We start from the raw sequence: 22,185 nt of genomic DNA on the forward strand, positions 1-22,185 counted from the left end.
TGGACGTTCTCGTCCTCGGCATTGTCTACGTTCTTGTCCAGGGAGGCCTGGGTATGGTTCACATCCTGAACCCCAAGGGAAAGGTCTACATCTTGGGATGGTTGGGATCGGTCTGTGTCCTGAACCGTGGGTGACTCAGTGCCGTCTACATCCTGGGATGAGGGCGGAGGGCTTGAGTGAGAGGTTGGACGAGGGCTGAAGAGAAAGAAGGGGGGAGGGCTGGAGGGGGAGGAGTGGGTGGATGGGAGAGAGGTGGAGGAGGCCGAGGGGGGAGGGCTGGAGGTGGTGGACGTCATCAAAACCAGCCCGTCAGCCATGCTGATCCCAGACGCCAGTAACAGGACAACGGAACCTGAGAACAGACATGCAAACACACACACACATACACAAACACACACACACATACAGACAGTGACAGAATCAGATCTGTGATAGGTTGAATGCGGGGGTTTGTATGTGTGTGTGTGTGTGTGGGAGGGAGGGTGGGGGGGTTGTGTGCGTGACTGAGTGTGTGTGAGAGAGAGAAAACAGAGAGAGAGAGAGAGAGAGAGAGAGAGAGAGAGAGAGAGAGAGAGAGAGAGAGAGAGAGAGAGAGAGAGAGCAGAGAGCAGAGACAGATGGGCATGTGTCGGCTAAGCACATCAGAGACTGACAGCAGATCTCTTTGTTAAGGATCCTGGTTGCCTAGTGTGTCTCCGAATCTCTTCACAGATGGCTCCAACCAGCTTACCATCCTCGCACACCCTGTCACCTCACTCAGAGTCTCCCCAGCCTGCCAAACCAGGCCAGCTAGCTCCATAACACCACCGGGTCACACACTACTTGATCATCAGACCCATCCACATGGCACAGAGAAGTGTCACAAATCTGCTCAGCTTTGCCACAGGGGCCCAGACCAACAGAGGCCAAATAGTACTCCCTCAAACCTGTTCTCAACCTATTAACGCCAAGCCCAGCCCAGCTCTCTCATCCTTCACTATTAAGCCTTACACAAACCCAGCTCTCATAGCTCACCCCCTCACCTCCTCCTTTCCTCCTCTCCTCCCTGAGTATAGTTTCATCTCTGGGGAGCAGCTATCTAGCAGGCTGACTGTGCAGTACTGGGCCAGCCTGGCCAGGCAAGCAGCCAGCCAATAAAAGTGGACACACAGACTTATATATCTCACCTGCAGTGCTACTTGATCACTGAGACCTGGGAGAGAGGAGAGAGCGGAGGAGGAAAGCAGGGAGGAGGAGAGAGAGATGGAAAAGAGCAGGGAACAAGAGAGAGAGAGAGGATGAGGAGGACAGGAAAAAGGAGGAGAGTGGGGAAGAAAGCGGGAGGAGTAGGTGAGAGAGGAGGAGAGTAGGAAGGAGGAGGATAGAGAGGTGGGAGAGAGCATTGAGGAGGGGAGAGAGAGCAAGGAGTAGGGTGAGAGAGGTGAGAGAGGTGAGAGAGATAGCTGTAAAGCTGAATGAGGCGAAAGGGTTGGGAGAGAGAGGAGCAGTCAAGCTGGGAGATGGAAGATACGCAGAGGTAGAAGGAGGAACAGGAGAAAGACAGAGTGTACAGGAAGGTGGAGAGGAACGAGAGGAGGACAGGAATAAGGACTGGGGAAAGAGGGAGGATGGAGGTCGAGGAAGAGGACAAAAATGTGCCAAGGAGACAGAGAATAACAGCGGAATGGTGGACAGAATGGGGTAGTTAAAGATTCAAGTCACCTCTATTGTCTCAGAGAATCAGCTTATACCCTCCCCCAAATCCCTGGCCTGCCCCCCTTACTAGCCCCATGGCTGTTTTAATTGGCTCCATGTGTGACGTTGACCACCACAGATCCCCAGATGCTAAGATGCTAGTAGCATCTCAGCTGTTAGACAACTAGGTAACCATGACATAAGGAGGATATACAAAGCATACATACACAACACTGGCTATTATAGCTCAGCAACACAAATCCAAGCTCGGGATGCTATCAGATTCCAATTATGCACATGTTATAATAAACGGGATGTGATTGGCCATTTTTAATAGGCCACAATGAAAAGTTATGGGCTTTGCAGGGTTATGGTAATTACAAATAGCCTTCCGATAGTTTGATGCATAGTTGGATTTAGACTTTGCCCATTGCATGCGTATTTTATCTATTAATTTCCCTGTCCCAAAAGGCAATAAACATAATGTAAAATGCCCATTATGCTTGTTCCCTGACGTTTAGTTTTTTTTTAATAAGCTAATACGAGTGATTTCGTCTAGCTGAGCTGTTTTACCGCAGCCAACAATTTATGTTGACTACGTGATGCCAATGTTTCCACTGATTTGGTTACCTTAGGTCCAACAACGCTTCAACATTCCGCTTTTGCGGGGCGGCCCATTGTGGTGCGATGCGATACACGGTAATAATAATAAGAGATACGAATTATTAAAACAAAAATCTCACCTATCAGCAGGCGACATAGGCCCGGCATAGCGGCTGCGAGCATCGTCTCAGTTCAGATGTGAATTGTCACACTAAAACGTATCGCTGCTAAGTTGGGTAAGAAGAAGAGTCATCGCATGTTGTCCGTTCGGTAAAGAGCGCGAGGTGTGATCAGCGTCTGAACTTGGATGCACCGGCTGATGATTATCTGCATCCCCGCGCAACGCTCCGTTGCATCGAGTTGCAGGGCAAACCCGTTGTCACAGACAGATGCTGGCGGGTCCGTGACAAACCCCTCTGACTGATAAGAGGAAGTCTGAGACTGTTTGCGTGGACCCCCGGAATAACTAGTTTTCAATGAGTTACCGGGCTAAGGCAATACCAATAGCCAGCCAAAGTATGCGTCACTAGGGGCCTCAGAACATTCTTGGTGCTGATCTTTAAAGTTGGACAGATGCCTGTGGATGCGCAGTAGAATACGCTGCAATGGACGGAAGAGTCAGGGTCCTAAACTCAGTCGTTTAATCTCCATGTTGTTTCTGCAAGGTATCGGCATCCATTACGTATTTGCAGGTCTGTTTTTTTTTTGGTTGAAGACATAAATGACTACAAAATAAGTTGTACCAGGTCTCCCTAGAGACTCGACTATGTGCAATATGATTCTGTGCGTTAAGTAGTCTCTATGTTTGATATGGTTCAGTGTCAAAGAGGTAGCAGGTATGAATAAAGGGACAAATGGATCAAGTGGAACAAATTCCTTAGCAGACAGGAGATTCACTTTTTATTTCATTTACGAAAAACAATGTCAGAATCCAACATACTACAGGTCAAAGTTAACACATTTTATCTTTGTTTTACATGGAAAACATAAGTGAACTTCATGGGTCACAAACACTTGATTTCATCAAATGACACAAAGTGTGTTTGTGTGTATGCAAATTCCAAGACGTTGGAGCACAAAAGATGGAACAAGAAACATTCTTAGTCTAATGGAATGGAAACAATTAGTCCCCCCAAAACTAGACAGGTTATTCCCTGTGACACAGAGTCTATGATTCCACCAGAGGGACAGACATATACAGGTATTTACAGAGGCTGGCCTGGACATCCACCTATCCCTGACCATAGGGATGCGACACAGCAGAACAAATGACGCTGATCATGTGACCTGGTCGAACACCGAACACACAACAAGGTAGAACGCAGCGCCCACACTGCCCAGATCGGGCCTGCGTGCTCCAGAAGCTGTGGTTCTGTGTGTGAGAGACGAGGACAGAGAGGTTAGAACTGCTGGACGATCAGTTTCTTCTTGGAGTCCAGGGAGAACTTGTTGGTTTGAAAGACCTCGCTGTCGTAAAAGGCCGACAGGGTGTGGATGTTGATCTGTCTGGCCTGGGGGAGGGAGAGGGAGGAGGGGCACTGTCAGTTTAGGATGTCCATGAATAATACAGCCTGTGTCTGTACATCTGTGTGTGTGTGCTACCTTGTCCACCAGGTCTTTCTCGGGGATCTCGATGGTGTCTTGCTGGGCGCCGTAGCGGTTCCTCTGATAGGTCACCTGCTCGGCCACCAGCTGCTTCAGGATGAAGAGCAGCAGCTCGTTGTTGTCACGACGGAAGGCCAGGTAGCGGGCGAACGTCTGGGAGAAGGGTGTGGGGGGGAGGAGTCAGGATGGTTGGAAATATAGTGTAGACCTTGTCTCGTAACTGTCTCGGTAGCACCCTCCTTGTTCATACCCCCCCCCTCACTTCTGCCCCACCACCCCCCTACCTTTCTCATGCTCCTCATGACGCTGAACTTCTGCGTGTCTATGAAGCTCTCCAGCATCACCCTGATGGCCATGTTGACGTCGTCCTCCAGGACGTAGTCCCTCAGATGCATCCTGGCGTGGGCCTCCGCCATGCGGATCATCGACTCGATGTGGCGCACCGTGATGGGGATGCTGCCTGTTGCCTGGACGACAAACACACACACACTCAGGGGTCAGGGTTTCCAGAGAAGTCAAAGCAAACAATTCAGGGAAGGCTTAAGCGGTTTGAAACCCAGACTCCCTGCACAGCTGGTAATAGAACATTGAGGGCAGGGATACACCGCCAGACCACACCACCTCCTCTCAACGGAGCTCAGAGTGAGAGGAACAGACCCTCCAGGTTAAGGCTCGTAGGCCGAGGCCCGTACCATGGACTCCTTGCGGAGGTCGGAGTAGATGCGCGCCACCTTGTCCTGGTCCATCTGGTTGAGTTTGGGCCGCACGCGCTCCTTGGAGTACATTATGTACTTCTTGAGCAGGTCCTGGGGGATGGGCGGCGCGTCAGACGTGTTGGGCAGCACCACCTCCTCCAGCCCCGCCATGCCCCCGTCCCTGTTGCTGGGGTGGTGCTTGATGTGGCTGCCTACCACGAAGCGAGCCAGCATCTCATCCTGATGGAGGGGGAATACAGAGCAATGATGGAAACTTCAAGATGTGACGTTTTACTGCAGTGTACGACTGTGTTGTCGTTGTGTTATGCCTGGTAGCTCATATGTGGTTATTTGCTAAATGACTCAAATGTAAATGTCAACGTTTAATGGTTCTGGATATAGATTTATAAGTGTATTTGTGAGAAGATAGGCTGAGAAATGAAAGTAGGTTGAAAATAACAGAAATGAAAGTAGATTGAATATCAGACAAATGAAAGCCGTTTTTACCTGCACCGGGTCTACGGTATCCCTGACAATGCACAGGATGTCAAAACGAGACACGATGGGCTCGGTCAGGTCCACGTTCTCAGAGAAGGTCAGAGACGGGTCGTACCGACCACCTGGACACACACACACACACACGTGAACAATGGCAGCAAATACACAGATTAAACAAAACATTCAGACTTTGTTTTCCCTCTCCCCCCCCCCCCCCCCCCCCCACTCCCTCGGGGGTTACCTATGGGGTTGGAGGCGGCGATGATGGTGCAGCGAGCCTGCAGGGAGGTGACGATGCCGGCCTTGGAGATAGAGATGCTCTGCTGCTCCATGGCCTCGTGGATGCTGGTCCTGTCCTGGTCGTTCATCTGGAACACACACACACACAGTAGGGTTAGGCTACACAGAGGTAGTTCCAACACACACACAGTTGTCAGGGGACCCAAACCCCCCTCGTCCATTAAAACAACCATCTCCTCCTATCTTCTCTTCTTCCTCCCCCCCCCCCAACCCCTCCACCCACCTTGTCAAACTCGTCGATGAGGCAGACTCCCCGGTCGGCCAGCACCAGCGCCCCGGCCTCCAGGGTCCACTCCCGGCTGACCGGGTGTCTCTGGACGTAGGCTGTCAGACCCACGGCCGAGGCCCCCTGGCCCGTGGTGAAGACCGAGCGGCTCGCCACCTTCTCCACGTACTTCAGGAACTGGGACTTGGCCGTGCCGGGGTCGCCACACAGCAGCACGTTGATGTCCCCGCGCACCTTGTGCTTCCCACCTGTGGGGAGAGAGGAGAGGTAGGAGTGAGGTAGGGTACAAGAGGAGGACGGAGGTAGGAAAGAGAGAGGTTTAGAGGGAGGTCGGAAATAAATGTCGGAGGGAAGTGGTGGAGAGGGATGTGTAGAAAAGAGAGGTGGGATGGAGGTAGAGGGGTAGGAAAGAGAGGGGTGGAAGGAAGGTAGGAGAGAGAGGTAAAAAGGAGGAAAAGGGAGGTATGGTGAGAGAGAAAGGGAGAGAGCTCCACCCAGTGTTCAGCCAGTGCTCCTACAGCAGAGTGTGTGTCCATGAGGGCTCTACCTGGGTTCTTGGCTTCTCCTCCAAACAGAGCCAACGCCAGACCTCTCTTGATGTCCTCGTGGCCGTAGATGGAGGGACCAATGCTGGCAAAGATCTGACAGAGAGAGAGAGTGATTACAGCTCCACAGTATGTATCTGGCTGTCTGTTTCTGCATGTGTGTGATAGTGTGCATGTCTGTTCCATTTACATTTAGCAGACGCTCTTATCCAGAGCGACTTACAGTAAGTACAGGGACATTCCCCCCCGAGGCAGGTAGGGTGAAGTGCCTTGCCCAAGGACACAACGTCATTTGGCCGGGAATCGAACCAACAACCTTCTGATTATTAGCCAGACTCTCTAAACGCTCAGCCATCTGTTTATATCCCCCCTCAGTTTGTATGCGTGTGTCTCACCCTCTCCCCTATGCGCTCGTCCTTGCTGAGCGTCACGATGGCCTTGATGTCCTCGTCTGTCAGCTCGGCCACCGCCCCCCCGTCGTCCTTGCGCGTGATGTGATTGGCCATGATGACGGTGGCAAACACCGGGAAGCCGTTGGCCATGTTCAGAGAACCGTCATAGTTGTTGGTGTAGATGCCCGTCAGCTCCTGGAACACAGGAAGTACAGAGTTGGCTGACAGGAAGTAGGGCTGTGACCTGTGCCCTTCAAAAGGAAGCAGAATGAAGGAACCGTTTCTACAGTAGAATATTTTCAGCGTGGACTGAAGTGGTGAAGTCAATCAGAGATGTTCCGCTCACAATCTCATCACCAGGTCTGCAACAGTCAACCAGGTCGGCCAATAGGATGGCATCTTTGGAGCGTGGGAGGCGGCCAGCTGCCACTTTGCCGGGGCTCTCCTGTATGGTGATTCTTTGGTAGTTCTGGTACACCGTCTGGGGGCGGAGAAAAGGTCACATGGTTCATGCATCATCATTTCCTGCTGTGTATGTGTGTTCCTCTGATGAGTCTTTATTCTTATAGTGTGTGTTTGTGATATTCATGTGTGTGCACGCCTGCATACGTTGCTCCTGTCTCTGTGTGTGTGTGTGTCTGTCCCTCCTCTCACCTGCTCCATGTTGATCTCGAACGGCCCCATTGACTGGCACTCAGGGCAGGAGCCTGGCTTCACCTCCTGGTTCTGGGACTGGAAGAAGGGCCCCAGGACAAAGTTACACTTGTTACAGTTGTACTTGACCATGCCCAGCTGGGGGAGCACGCCCGTGCCGCTGGTCACCACCCCGCTGGTCCTGATCAGCTGGTTCAGGTGGAGCTGCCTAGAGGAGGAAGGAGAGGAGGAGAGGAGAGAGAGAGATGAGAGGGAGGAGGAGGAGGAGAGGGGGAGAGGAGAGAGAGATGAGAGGGAGGAGGAGGAGGAGAGGGGGAGAGAGATGAGACAGAGAGAGATGAGAGGGAGGAGGAGGAGGAGAGGGGGAGAGGAGAGAGAGATGAGAGGGAGGAGGAGGAGGAGAGGGGAGGAGAGAGAGATGAGAGAGAGGAGAGGGAGAAGGAGGAGGAGAACAGTTAGAATGATCGAGAGGATGATACTGCCGGGGTTTGTTTAGTATGTTTGGTGTGCATGTTGTGTTTATATTCATGTTTGTATATACACGTGAATAGGTGTGTGTGTATCTATTTGTTATTTGTCTGTGTGTGTGTGTGTGTGTGTGTGTGTGTGTACCTGAGCGAGCGCAGCTCCTCCACCAGGGGCAGGTTGCAGATCCGGACGTGGATGTCGTGGGCGATGCGGTCGTATTTGGGGTACATGGCGAGCACCACCTCCTTGGCCGCCTCGTCGAAGATCTTCAGCATCTCGGTGGGCGCCTCGGGCAGGAAGTAGGCCAGGACGTGCTCTCTGGCGGCCAGGTCCTCGTAGTTCACCACCAGACTCTCCTTGTTCTCTGGAACAACACACCGCTGGGTTAGCAGGGCAGCTAGTCAGCTGGATGGGAGGCATTTAGCAGGTTCATTAACATAAGTTTGTGAGTGTAGTTAGTTAGTACTGTGTGAGCTGGTTAGTAAACAGATTTGTGAGTGAGCAGGTTAGTTCAAATGAGTTCATGAGCTGGTGGTTGTTTATGTGACTCTTATTCTAAGGCTAACAGACAAACACAAGTTGGTCTCCACTCACACATGTATTCTGTTCTCTCTCTCACACACACACACCTTTGCACATATCGCTGATCTTCTCCTTGAAGACGTTGTGGCCGTGCTCGTCCACGTACGTGCGCAGGAAGTTCTTGAAGCGGTGGTAGATCTCCAGGCGGGGCGCTGCCATGGAGACCCACTCCCTGACCGAGTGGCCCTTCATGTCCTCCAGGTTCTCGATGCTCTCGATCATCTCCTCGTCCTCCAGGCCCTCGCCCGTCCCCTCCGCCGCCCGCTCGGCGAAGCGGCGCCGCCTGGCCGCCGGCCGCTCATCATCCTCATCCTCGCTGTCTGTCAACAGTAAACAACAACAAAGAAGAGGATAAACAACAACAAACCTCACTACCCGTTCAGTAGGGATGTTGTAGCTTGTCAGTTGTTTTCCAGTGGGGGGTAAGTGAAATTTCAGCCATGTCAATAGCTTGACAGTGGTAGATAATACGGAATTGTCAGTAGTTCTCTAGAGGTATAAACCATGGATGTGTCAGTAGTTCTCTAGAGGTATAAACCATGGATGTGTCAGTAGTTCTCTAGAGGTATAAACCAGACACGTGTCAGTAGTTCTCTAGAGGTTTAAACCAGGGATGTGTCAGTAGTTCTCTAGATGTATAAACCAGGGACGTGTCAGTAGTTCTCTAGAGGTATAAACCAGGGATGTGTCAGTAGATTTCTAGAGGTATACACCAGGGACGTGTCAGTAGTTCCCCATCGGTAGCTAACTGGAGTTCCTCACCGTACAGTAGGCCCCTCCTCAGACGGCCCCCCTGCTCGCGGTCACGCCTCCTCATAGCCTCCTCGGCCGCCGCTCGCGCTCCAGGGGAGAGCTCTGATAGGTCCTCGTCCAGGTCCAGCCCCTCCTGCTCGTACTGGTCCAGCTCCGGGATGTTCCGGTAGTCCCTGGAGAGAGGGATGAGTAAGGAGACAAGGGAAAAGGGATGGAGCAGAAAGGGAGAATGATGCATTAGAAACCAAAACATAGCTCCTTAATTACACACAGAGATGAGGGTCCATAACTCGCTTTTGGACTAACAGGTACTGCTGTTTAGACCACAGGGATGTGATCCTTCAACAAGGGACACTTGTTGAAGCTTTGAACCAGACTCCTCAACTTTATGTTATTGGACGCACTGGCACTTCATCCTCACCTCTCCATCCCGTCTCCGATCAGCTCCTCTCCGTCTCCGTCCTCCTCATCCGGCAGGGTGTCACCCAGGATACCCTCCGACTCGTCCTCGAAGGGTGGCAGATCTCTGCCAGGGCTGGACGTCATGTCTCCCCGCCGGGAGCCGCGGGTCGGGCTGGTGGCCATGTGGAACGACTCCGATGAATCCTGGAGACAGTAGCCGTGGAAGCTTAGAAGCAAACCACGATAAGACGGAAAAGAGCACCATACTATGCTACATAGGATGCAACGTTCAAGCAGTTTTTCAAAAACATGTGGTCACAAAATATAAGCTAACTGGCTCAAAATATAGTCATGCTGGCTAGCTACAGTAGCGGCAGCAGCTTGCAACCGAGCGCTTTTGTTTTGTCCGCGACGTCACCTTTCAACAACAGTATTTACAGTTGAGTTCATCGATCGGTTGATTATAATACACAGTGCTAATACACTATGCGTTGTGTTGTGAGGAGTGTGGCAAGTTCAACTGGAAATATAAACTTTTTTACAAAATGTAAACTGTGTGGATATCATTGGGCTTTGTGTGGCTGCAGTCAGATGAGATCAACATAAGGTTTTAACCTGGAATGCACGACTTTTCTGCTTTGCAGGTTGAATAAATCCTGATCATTGCACCGATTTCCAGAGCGTTAATTAAAATATCTCTAATGGTAAATATATTTAACATTTTGACTCACCGCCATAGTGATGTGTCTGAATGTGTCCGCTGATTCCACGCGTCTGGCGTTTCCTGTCTGGACTAACTTTTTCGCGCGAAAAGATGCCAAAGCGCGCGAAACGTCATTAATATGCAACGTTAGAGAAAAGGCTTCTGCATTGTGATTGGTGCTCCTCCGAAGAGGGTGTATACTGGTGGAGAACGTTCATTGATTTGATTACTTGACGGCCCGGCTTGTGCCGGCATGCGCATACTAACTAACGACAGACTCCTGTGACACTCCGGCAGGTCCAGAACAGCGAATCATCTTCATATGCTGCTCGTTTTTTTTCCTTGCACTCATCTAACATACGGATGGAAAAACCTTCTTTAAACAAAACCACGCACGTAACCAATCAAAGAAAACAAAACAGCGTTTCATGTTTACATTTATTAGATTTAATCTCACTTCAGTGCAATGTTTAATTTCCCTGAATGTAAACTATTAAGAGTAGGAATGACCGTTTATCAGTTAAGGATATGAAATCATGATTCAAGAAGGACCCCAACCCGACCTAGTCTTAATCTCACATTACCTTTTGAACCCAGTCTAGATCATTAACACATTTAATTAACTACCTCTAAAGATCACATACAGTACAGGGACTGTAAGAGCGAACACTGTGCATGTGAGGACAGTGTTATACAGCGAGGTCCTGCTGATCTGGGCCTCCAGCCTTTTCTCCACCAGACCCAGGCCCTGGATGACGCTCTCCGTGTCACAGACCAGCAGCTGGGAGTCGTGGGGCTGGATGACCGGCTGCTTCTCCATCACCACCACAGGGGGGAGGCTCTCCACTAGAGTCCTGACTCCCTCCACCTCTGCCCCCACCCTGCAGACGCCCTGCTGGACCTCCCCCAGCCGAGTTCCTAGCTGCTCCAGCAGAGTCTGGCTCTTCTGGCTGCCCTGGACCAGCGCCTTGAGGGCCAGCTCTGAGGCACTTGGGGAGGCTGGTGAGGCTGGGGCTGGTACTGGTATTGGGGCTGGTACTGGTATTGGTGCTGGAACTGGTGCTGGTACCGGGGCTGGAGCAGGGGCCGAGGTGTGCTTGGTGTCTACGTTCTGGGCGTCCCTCTGCCTGTCCTGGCTCAGCGTGGTCCTCAGGCTGTCGATCAGGCCTCTCAGCTCGCCCTGCTGGCTGCGGTGCATCCCAGCCTGCACCCTGAGGGCCTCCTGGAGGCTGACCGGCCCCTTCTGGGCCTCCAGCAGCAGACTCTTCAGCTCCTGCAGGCGGACCCGGTTCACGTACGTCGACCCCATCACGCCTATCAGAGCCCCCAGCACCGAGCCAATCACAGACCAGTTCTTGGTGCGCTCGGCGCGCGTCCGCTCCTTCTCGTGGCTCTCGCGCACGCCGGCGGAGAAGAGGCTGAACTTCTCCCGCTCCATGCTCTCTGCGTTCTCGTACGCCGTTCGCAGTCGACGCTCCTCCTTTGTGAAGAAGAGAGAGGGGTTGTTACAGCCAACATACTCTGCATGTGATACAGTAGGTATATGTACAGTCATAATATGGTATTGCTGTATGGTAGTGCTTTTCTAATGTTCTCCGTCAGACAAAATCATAATCTGGTCCTGTTTCTATGGAATTCATTTAGCCCCACAGTAAGAGACTCACTGCTGGTCTAGTGTGTGGTTAATATAGTAACACAACATTTGTTAGTGGATAAACCCCTGCCAGTGGCTTGCGTGCAAGGCAGGCTTAAGCTAAGGCTGGCATTAGTAAGGATCCATAATACTTAGCATTGTAATAAGCTGTTCGCTGCAGTACTTTCCAGAAATTGGAGTGTCTTATTTGTATTGTTTTAAAGAAGGACATATGCCAAATAACATAACGCACTGTTAGAGTATCTTCAGTAAGCTCTTTAATACCATTAAAAGCTCTGTAAAGTAGTGGCCAGATCTGTGTGGTTTACCTGCAGCAGCTTGTGTTCCATGGTGGCTAGCTCCAGATAGTGGGCCTCCTCCCTGGAGACTCTGTCCAGCCTGTCCCTCACCTCCTTCAGCCTGACCAGCAGGGTGTCCAGGCTGCCATGGGCCTCCCTTACCATCCCTCTGGCCACCATGAACTCCTTCTCTGCCTGGAGACACGCACAAGCGTAAATATGAATGTGAACACACATATGCTAAACCACATAAATATGCTAAATCACGCAAATACACAAAGCACACACAAGCAAGTGTGGAGTAGCAAGTAGGAAGCAGATGGACACTGGAGTGAAGTCACATCCTATCCATGACAAACACTCTGTCACCAGTAGTCTGCCAGTCATTGTGACCCACCTCCGTGACCTGAGTCTGAGCCTGTTTGACTTCATTCAGGCCAACAAAGTCCTCGTAGCGCCCCCACCAGTAGTTGGTGGTGGCGGAGGCCGTGGTGATGGTCTTCTGGCCCCACTCCTTCCCCAGGCTCGTTAGGTTCTGGAGCACAGCCATGGTCTGTTCACGCACCACCGCAACCTTGCCCCCATGGTCCCGTGGAGCCGGGGGGGGCTGGGTGCAGTAGGTTCTCCGGACCCCATAGACCCTTGTGGGGCCGTGGACATGGTAGAGGCCCGGACCGTGGATCCAGGGGCGAACCGGGCCCCTCAACCTCATTTGGCAGGTGTGTTTACTGTACAGGTTTCAGCACAACACATCAGAACGTAAAGGCACCTGTTTGGCACATCGACGGGTTATGTTAGCTTGACCTATACCACAGAAGATAAAGATGATTTGTTTTTACGAGTTGACAACAGTCTGTGTTCCAATCAAGCTTACAGTAAGAGAGTGAAGCTCTGGCTCACATTAATGAATGAAATCATTAGCATGAATTCAACATCTAGTTATATTCCAGTGCCTGAAAGGCTACACAATTAAGTACACCTTAACACTTGAATGTATCTACTTACTGTAGGTACATAGGTACCTATTTAATTACTCGAGTAAACGTTTAAAAGGATCTGACGTCAATTTTACTTCAGAATCAAAAGTAAAAGTAAAAAGTGCTTTATTAGCTACGGATTTGCTATGAAACAGTGGTGTAATCAACCCTGGCACTAGTAGTAGCTGAGAGGAAATTAGCTGGATAGCGAATATTTGTACAAATGAAATATGCTTTAGGTCATTCCAAAGACCGATTGTGTTATTAAAGCTCATGTCTAAAATAACTTAGTCATGACACAAGAGAGATAACTGGCTAACAACTGGCATCCGAGGTGATCCAAGGTTAGCCGGTTTGGCTCGCTCATGATGCTGGAGCTCCACACACTACGTCTTAGCGAGCAAGCTATGTGTCATTCATTCCAGGCTTACTATACTTGCACACACACGTCATCCATCAAACCAAACAGTTTGAAAAGTAAAAAGACATACCGGTGGTGTTCAAATTTGTAAACTATGGGATTAACATAGCGATGATGACATGATTCCCAGTCTAACTCCAAGGTAGTTTTTTTGATCAGGCATATAGCCACACATGTGCTTCCGGGGTCCTCAATGTATTTCTTAAATGTGGGTTCTTAATCGTCCAGGAGATGGTGCCATTGGACTACATTACACTGTGCTCTGCGTTTAAGGAATGGAAATTGAATTACTTATTGAGTAATTAATTAATTTCCCTGACAAATAAATATTTCGATATCATAAAGAACCTGGAAAATTTACGAACCCACAACTGTACAAAATTGTATTTTAAACTGAAAATACTTTCTGGGACTATATGTATAAGTATAATATGCATATATATATGTATTTAAATATTTAAATAAACAACACTATACCATAGACCGTATCCCTCACATAAGGGCACAAACAAGATTTTGGATTACGTTGAGTAAAAAGTTGGCAAAAGCCAAGAAAAGTATCAATTTCTCAGAATATCCCATGGACAGATGGGTCAGTGTTTGGCCTGATGTGCTCAGGGTTACCCATCCTAACCCCCCCCCCCCCTCCCTCTCTCTCTCTCTCCTCCCCCAAACCCCCCAGCTTGGAACATGTTGATTTCATACTTCTGTTCTGTAGAACTGGTGTTTCTGTGTGTGTGACAAACACATGATTTTCTATAAGGTGAGGTCAAGAGCTTCGGCCATTCATTTTCTCTGAGGGTTTAGGTTAGTAATTGGAGCTGATCTGAGGGCAACTGCAAAGCCCTTTGTGACATCAATTGTAAAAAGGGCCATACAAATACATTTTGATTTAATTGTATTAGATATATGGAGGACCACTTTCCGATAATGTAGCAGATGAACTTTGACACTTTGTTCATTAATGTTAAATATCCATTGATATTTATTTTATATATTATTCATTGAAGAGAAGAATGTATCTCGTCTCCAAACAAGGTCACATTGTCAAGGTCTGGGTAAATGACATCTAAAGCAAACAATAGGTTCTCGTGATCAACGTTTTGGTTACAGGAGAAATTTGCAGGAGTGAAGACCTGGGCAACTGGAACAAGAGCCACATTGTTGTGTCCAGACGACTAGGTCAGAGTCTCTGAGACGACAAGGCTTGTGGGATGCTCCCTGTCAGCGTCTGACCCTGACCTCCAAATACCACCTATCTCAGTCCGACTGAGCATCTTTTATATTTAACATCCATATCAGTTTAAAACTGTAGTGCCCTTGATGTTGGTTTCTCGATTTCAAAAGTAAGAGTCAACCAAAACTTTTTCTTAACACTCAATCCTCTTTGATAATGTCGCAGGCCGGTTACATGTGATGCTTGGTTCAACAAAGTGGCAAAGTGATAACTACCGAGCCTTGGTCATGCAGGCCGATCACGACTCCAAACACCTAAAGCCTCGTCCTCCACATCCTGATCGATAAAAGACAGAGAGATAAAGAGAGGGGATATTCTGAACACCAAGCGTCATCATCACGCTGACCAGTTTTCTGTGAAGAATCAGAAAATGAATAGATGCTTCACACAGTTGGAGAGCAAGCAGAATGCATCTTACATGGTGAATCTGCTCTGCCCGGCCATGTGAACACAGACGTTGATTCCAGTCGTGGTTGCGTCTCTCGTGAGGGCCCCATGTTCTCAGAGACAACAGGAAGAGTTGTTCCTGCCTTAATCGCCTGTGACAGCTCATTTAGAGATGCTCAGATGACTTGAGAAAGTCTTGATGCACTACTTAGAAATGACGTACTTTTTTGAAATACATACACACATTTCAAAGCGTCACTGTGAAATGTCACCTTTTAGCATCAAACTGTAAAGATTTAACACCTTTTGTACTTAGAACAATAAATACTTTGGGAAATGAATCATGTCTAGTCACTGTCAGATAAACAAACAAGATGACTACAATACCAACAAAAACAAACAGCCCCAACAACAAACAACCACATAGCACCTAACATGATTACAGAGAGAGAGAGAGAGAGAGAGAGAGAGAGAGAGAGAGAGAGAGAGAGAGAGAGAGAGAGAGAGAGAGAGAGAGAGAGAGAGAATGGCAGACGTCTCTGTGATGAGACAAGAACGTGAGAACAATCTAAATCAGATAATTAACAGTAGTAGGCTAACACATTTTCACACACTTGCTGGTTGCCTAGACATTTCTGTGCCAAATAACCCCTTCATCTGGGATGTTTTGGAGGAGAGAGTATAAGTAAAAGGATTATTCTTACAGACCAACACTCAGCTAAATTGTCCTTTTTTGCTAACATTTGTGTATCACATTTAGACTTTGACCTCCACATTTGGTTCATTAAATTCTTTCTCTTTGAGGGTTTTAGGCTGGTTTGGTGCAATTCTACGGGCATTTGGGAAGCCCTCTGTGCAAAAGGCTATTCAAATAAAGATTGATTTGATTTGGTTTGACCTGTCAAGCATGAAATACATAAATGTGGGTTCACCGGTATGTCATCAGCAGCAGTAAAACAGGATGTATCAATGTCTAGGGATAGGTATTAGCTCAGGATAGATCGAAAGGATGTAGGTTTGAATCCCCTCCTGTACGTCGCATTTGAAGAAAGCATCTGCTAAATGAATACATTACTGTAAACATAAATGTGTAGCTACAGTGGAAAAATAGCTTTACTTCTTCTAATCACTGTTCAAATCAACCCACAGCTAGCTAGCAGGCCAGATGGGGTTAGTGTGTGAGGTGACAGAGGGATTCAGTATGCATGTCAGAGAATGATAGCCCAGACTACTGCTTTTAATCACATGCTAGATTAAAAGACACACAAAAACATTAAATGACTATTCGGACAAAACTCGTGCTCTTCTTCTCCTGTTGCTGTAAAGGGACACTCTGTCGCTACTTCCTAACCTCTTAAAGTATACACTAGGGGAAGTTGAGTTTGATTTGATTTTTGATTAAACAAAGCATTAATTAATACAAAACCTTTCAGGATGTATTTTGTATGAACATTCAAGGGGATTTAGACAAAATTATCAGATATCAACCAAGAGAGATTCATCAAATAGGTTTTTTATGATTCCCACTTAAATTAGTCACAGAAATACTGTTTGAAATATGCAGGCTCACATGCTTTCCAAATGAAATCTCATGCTTGCTCTGATCTTTGCTTCATTATTTTGTATTAATAAAAGTTTTACAAAGTATCTGTTAATGCAGACTTTAAGTTATTAATTGATGGGCTCCTCAGTATAATCAACATAATCCAGTTATACACAACAAACCCAATCTGTCTGAAGGTCAAGATATCTGACACACGAGAGGTCCTCGTCTCTGTACTCTAGGAGGCGACCCAGGAGAGCTCTTATCTTTTACCTCTCTTCCTCTGGGGGCATCCTTCTGTCCCCTAACCCCTGAACAGGAACTGGCATGACGACATTCCCCTAAAACTAATTTTTTCTTGATGTTTTCTAGAGTTTGTGATGGAAATCATCCAAAGCAGTCAAATTGGGTTGGGAGTTAAACATCCTGGCTGCAATGTATGTTGTTTGTGGGGATCTACGAAATACACCTTCCATGGGCATCACAAATGCACAAACAAATACATGCACAGGCACACTGGTGGGGGGGTGTTTGAAGTGGAGTGTTCGTTTAATTCGCTGTGGCGTTTGACAGGAAGATAACATGAAAAGGGCAATATTGGGCCGTAGCAGCATTTAACAGGAGAGGATAGGTGAGCCCTGACGTGGGGCGATAAGAGCATGTAAATGTCTGTTTACACCTCTACTCTGTGTTTGGGGGAGAAGAAAGGTCTATTTCTCTATGGTACATAAATCAATGGCAGGGCTTTAGCAGCCATTCTTTCTACCACATTATTCTGCCCAGCTCCTGTTGAGATACATACCAAAACACCCATGTATGCCATTTTCAACCAAAAAAAGCGGTGTTAGTTTTAGAGTTTTTTTAGTTTTTTTGGTGTTAGCATATTGCGTCCGGAGTGCTCGTTTGACAGTTGTTGTTTTTTTGTGTGTTGTGTTCTCAGACTGGATGAGTAACACCCTCTCCTGGACATCTGTTGCCACCGTGGCCTTTGTCTCTTGAGTCACTTCTCAGTCAGGGAAGCTGCTGTGATGGCACAGAGAGGGATTTATGAAATAATGAGGTGTGGCAAGATGGCAGCCATCCACCCTACCATGGAAGACCCCCCCCCCCCCCCCACACACACACACACACACACACACACAAGCACACAAGCACACACAAACACCTGCTCCCACCTGTGCTCTGAGCTCCAGCTGGGACTGCCTGCTGAGCTGATATCACTCTACTCCCCCACTCTCCCTCATCTTCTCCCAGAAGTTAACAATGCAGATCTAATGGTGAGAAAAAGTTCCAAAGTCAGGATGATTCCAGAACGCTTGGAACTAACATTGTCTTGTTGAAGACTTGTTCACTTACATAACACCCTTAGAATGTGTCCTCTTCGTCAGATGGTAAATGTAGACAAATAGGTTCCATTCCCGCTGGTGACACATGCTAACAGATTACATGACTATGGACCACCTGAATACCATCACCCTATCAGAGCCTGTGTGTGCCCCTCTGGATCTCATCCTTTAGAAGATAGGTATCTCAGACCAGTAACTACTGATTAATGAAATCACAAAGTAAAGTAAGCAGCTCTGCTGCCGTCTTACAACACATTTCATACGCTCCCCCTCTCCCCACATCCTGATAAAATAATTCCCATGAGGAAGCAAAAACACATTTAGATAATTCCAAGCAGATGTGAACATGCTTCAGCAAGTTAACAAGATTCTAGCAGCTGGGCTGGGCCCAGTCTGTCTGACTGTGTTGCATCCGGAGCTGCTGTTGTGGCTGGTTAGGTTTTGTGTTGTTGTGGTTGGTTAGGGTTTGTGTTGTTGTGGCTGGTTAGGGTTTGTGTTGTTGTAATTGGTTAGGCTTTGTGTTGTTGTGGCGGGTTAGCGGGATGAGGGAGTGAAAAGGGACAGTCCCCTGAGTCTGGCACAGGACAACCTGGCACAGGGACACCGAGGCTCTGAAGAGCCCAGCTTGGAGCTACTATCGAAACCAGTCTGAGTCCCACATGTCTGGGAGAGATGGAGACGTCTCTATCTCTCCCATCAGTCAACTGTCATAATCTATAAAGAGATAGGGCCCCTTTTTAATTGACAGCATATAGAGAGCTGGACCCCTTTATCATCTACACAATAGATACAGGGCCCCTCTTTTATATACAGTATATATACATTGGCCCCCCTCTATTAAATTGGCTGTATCCCTACAGAGATGGAAGTCACATGTTATCTTTATAATAGAGGTCTAGCAGAGGTGCCCATGCTCTGACAAGCTTTTCAAGCCTACAAAGGTAGCTTGCTGGACTAATGAAATACTTTGTGAGTGTTTAACAGACATCATCCCTTCTGGGTTTCTTTAAATGAAAGATATTTTATATTTATTCATCACCAGACTTTGATGTTTTATAAAACAGTGTAATCGCCATTTTTACAGTCTTTTTTCAGTTGCAAGAAAATTGACTGTTGTTTAATTAAGAAGGCAACTCGAGGCAAAGATGCAATGTCGCTCTTTAAAGGTGTTTTATGTTAGTCTCTGAACGGCTATGGCTACACACTGTGTATCCAGTGATGTAGGCAGAGATAGATGAAGTTGCCCGGCAGAAAAACAGCACAGCCAAATACACCTACAAGCAATAAGAAACTTGAGTAATTGGCATGTCACAGAGAGGCTATATAGCTACGTGTTTGAAGAGCAAAACCAGATCAAGATAAGATTGTAGACAATATCAGGACATGGGAAGTGTTCTGTATTCTGAAGTTGAAAGGGAAGCGCCAGATAGATACAGAGAGAACCTCAGCTCACAGTTTGAACGCTGCTTTTTTCGTTGCTTGGAGGAACCAAGTCAATCACACTTCATACTGTCACAGAGATCTCAGTCTTTTTATATATAATATAGTCTCGACAAGCTCGTCTATAGTTTCGGCGAACATTACGCCTGTTCTGTGAAAGCATTCTTGCAACTATTAATGTTATTTTAACTAACAAGAGATATTCAAGGTGAAGCCGTAGTCGCCTACTAGCGGTCATTTGCGCAGACTACAGCTTACCAGACGCGCCCAACATTCCTCTCTAAAACATTCCCTAAGTATGATGTATGGCCTGAGTTAAAATGATTGGAAAGTCCAGGTTGCGGGATTTAACAGGCCTAAAATATGTTTTTTATACTTGAATATGTCACAGGGTCAATGTTTATAATAAGGAAATTAGATAAATGCTTCGTGTTAAACTTGCATGTCAAGCTTGAAATTAGACATTCAAAACGATATGTCATTGTCACTGGATCTAGTGTAATATTATCCTAAATCATTAAACGCATTCTGGTATAGCCCCAAAACATTTCAAGATTAAATTGTGGTACATCTTGCAAGGTTTTTTTTTAATAGCAAATAAGCCTATTACTTTTGTTTTTGAAGGTGACTTGTTGAATAGGCTATCTTATTGTTCTGTGAAGAATTCCAAACGTAAGCCTACATCTACTTGTAAAAATAGCTAATAAACAATACGTGTTTGATTCCTGAACAAGATAAAAGTTTGACTAGGTTAGATAAAAGTTATGCGTAGGTTAAACAGATTTGGTATTTGGGGAATTTATGTTTATGGCCATCTAATAGGCCTAATAACAACAGCAACAATGATAATGATAATGATAATAATAATAATAATAACAATAATAGTAAAAAATAATTTTGTATATCTTCAATTATTAAAACGGGTAAATAACAAAACCATAATATTAGCCAAGGCCTTAGAATTGTTATTATTAGGGTACTATAGAGAATTTCAATGATCTTGAATAGGAGTTTTGTCAGGCGATTTTCCGACCAAAAATAAAAAGTGTTTTTATTGTTTTGTTTTTGGAATAGCCATTGCACCACAGTCTAAAAGGTCATGGCAAGGTTTCTATCAAGAAAAGGTTTTCTGGAAAAACGCCTTTGTTGTGGGTTTTCGCGTGATTGATGCTTGACTTAATCCAGTGCTCCGTGAGCCTTCCCAGGAGGGTGAGGCTGGCTCTTTGTGCTTTTCTGTCCCATGTGAAGCTAACTAAAGCTGGAGAGTGAGGGTCAGAGCTATTGGGCTGGGTACCAGGTTCTCCCCACCGGCGCATCTACATGTGAAATCGCCATTTCACCCCTCCACACTCCCTAATTGTTACTAAAATTATTTGTGAAATTGCCTTCCACCAGGAGTGTTTTACACGGCAATTGTCACACAATTTACTATGCACGGCGGGCCCACCGAGTCGACACACGCACTTCTGCCATTCACGATGCATCCTCTGTTTGGCCTACTAAAGAGTGTGATAGTTATAATGTTATTTCATAACAATTACCTTTAAGCTACTGCTCTCTTCAAAAGATCAACCCTAGACGGCAATGGTGTTCCATTGGACAACCTGTTGGCTTCATCACGGGTCGTTCGTTGTAATTCTTATAATTACCCTACAAGCTTGCAAGTTTTATTGAAAATGATCGGACGTTATGGACACGCAATTTTACGCAATTAGAAATGTTAACATCCAAGAAACAGTTCTGACATATATATATTTCAGTGTATGCTATTAAATTCCACTGTACACAACTAAATGAACTCCGCCAAACAGAACTAAATCAGGTAGCGTAAGTATTGTTGGGAGATAGTGTGAAGCCTAATACATCAATGGAATTTCATGGATTAAATATTATGACATTTTAAAACATTTTATGGCACCTGTGAATTTGAACTGGTTTGAAAAGGCATATGAGGTTCTTTAGAAGAACCACTCGTTTTGTGGGTTTCTCTATTCAGGAATTAGTTAATAAATTGAGTGAACTCAAGTCAGGACTATTTGATTTTCATGTTTATACCATGGTTATTTATTTTATTTTAAGAAACTCTCCCCCTCCAACATTTTCGTCCAGTTATGTTCCCTTTCTATGAATGAAACGCGAATGAAAGCAGCCCATTCGTGTGGTCCGGCGTCATAGCCCGCTGTGCCGGATTTCATCAAGCTTGGTGAGGAACCTTCATGGGTATAAGTCCACTCTCTCGAGCGCTCAATCGTTGTTCGTGTTCACATTCTGTTGGAATGTGGGCTACAGGCGCGTAAGTGGACGTTTTAACCGTTAAATCTGATCACTTTTAGCCTAATTAGGCAACAGCAGCTATTGCTTCTAAAAAGTGTTACACAGTGCCAGGCCATTTCAAATTGCATTTTGATATAAATACTGTGTGTTTGTTTGAAGTAGCCTATATATGTGGCTTTATAGCCTTCACTGGGCCACATCACCAAATTACGCACACAAATGCAAACTTGGGCTGCTCTGTAAATATGGGTATTTCCATAGAAGCCAATATCTGATATTAAACAAGTCATTTAGAAACGATTCATTTACAATTCTCAGTTTACTTATAGACGGAAAGCCGAGACACATTGAATTAAAAGTGGAATGTGATATTTGCATCCTGCTGTTACCTGATTGGACGACACGGTCCGTGGCTACGCCATCATGAATAAAAGAAAGCCAGTAGAGCCTATCGCAGTGCTCCAGTGTCTCCTCCCACAACGTACGCCAAAGTTGGCCACTTAAACTACTTCCAACCAGCAGGCAGAC

The 22,185-nt window shown here is 46.9% G+C and overlaps 2 protein-coding genes across 4 annotated transcripts; both read right to left on the minus strand.

Annotated features, from left to right (window-relative positions):
• Nucleotides 1-3,136: 3,136 nt before the first annotated feature.
• mcm2 (minichromosome maintenance complex component 2) lies at nt 3,137-10,198 on the minus strand. Its single transcript, XM_047025009.1, has 16 exons — nt 10,129-10,198; nt 9,417-9,601; nt 9,005-9,168; nt 8,290-8,562; nt 7,805-8,024; nt 7,193-7,400; nt 6,885-7,019; nt 6,542-6,733; nt 6,149-6,242; nt 5,599-5,849; nt 5,317-5,443; nt 5,085-5,197; nt 4,575-4,817; nt 4,167-4,349; nt 3,880-4,035; nt 3,137-3,788 (listed from the first exon to the last, which is right to left on the minus strand). Exons 1-16 carry the CDS (start codon nt 10,132-10,134, stop codon nt 3,678-3,680), a joined length of 2,661 nt encoding a protein of 886 aa, XP_046880965.1. The 5' UTR covers nt 10,135-10,198; the 3' UTR covers nt 3,137-3,677.
• A 348-nt stretch (nt 10,199-10,546) lies between these two features.
• On the minus strand, nt 10,547-13,597 carry ccdc51 (coiled-coil domain containing 51). 3 transcript variants are annotated; one of them, XM_047025271.1, is made up of 4 exons: nt 13,501-13,597; nt 12,430-12,760; nt 12,063-12,227; nt 10,547-11,580 (listed from the first exon to the last, which is right to left on the minus strand). In XM_047025271.1, exons 2-4 carry the CDS (start codon nt 12,742-12,744, stop codon nt 10,720-10,722), a joined length of 1,341 nt encoding a protein of 446 aa, XP_046881227.1. In that variant the 5' UTR covers nt 12,745-12,760; nt 13,501-13,597; the 3' UTR covers nt 10,547-10,719. The 3 variants fall into 3 exon arrangements, with proteins under 3 accessions (XP_046881227.1, XP_046881225.1, XP_046881226.1); XM_047025269.1 differs by having other exon boundaries at nt 12,430-12,801; XM_047025270.1 differs by having other exon boundaries at nt 12,430-12,836.
• Between the last annotated feature and the right edge of the window lie 8,588 nt (nt 13,598-22,185).

Source organism: Hypomesus transpacificus, chromosome 9 (genome assembly GCF_021917145.1).
Source record: "Hypomesus transpacificus isolate Combined female chromosome 9, fHypTra1, whole genome shotgun sequence".
In the NCBI taxonomy this organism is placed as follows: Eukaryota; Metazoa; Chordata; class Actinopteri; order Osmeriformes; family Osmeridae; genus Hypomesus; species Hypomesus transpacificus.

What these genes read in the sequence shown, in the direction of transcription:
- mcm2 (XM_047025009.1), bottom strand. An exon ending in GATCAGCGATATGTGCAAAG is followed by an intron (nt 8,025 to 8,289) that starts GTGTGTGTGTGT and finishes GTGTTGTTCCAG; the next exon opens with AGAACAAGGAGAGTCTGGTG. An exon ending in ATACCGTAGACCCGGTGCAG is followed by an intron (nt 4,818 to 5,084) that starts GTAAAAACGGCT and finishes CCCCTCCATCAG; the next exon opens with GATGAGATGCTGGCTCGCTT.
- ccdc51 (XM_047025271.1), bottom strand. Translation starts at nt 12,744, where the DNA reads ATGAGGTTGAGGGGCCCGGTTCGCCCCTGGATCCACGGTCCGGGCCTC. An exon ending in CTCAGACTCAGGTCACGGAG is followed by an intron (nt 12,228 to 12,429) that starts GTGGGTCACAAT and finishes GCGTGTCTCCAG; the next exon opens with GCAGAGAAGGAGTTCATGGT. An exon ending in TGGAACACAAGCTGCTGCAG is followed by an intron (nt 11,581 to 12,062) that starts GTAAACCACACA and finishes TTCTTCACAAAG; the next exon opens with GAGGAGCGTCGACTGCGAAC.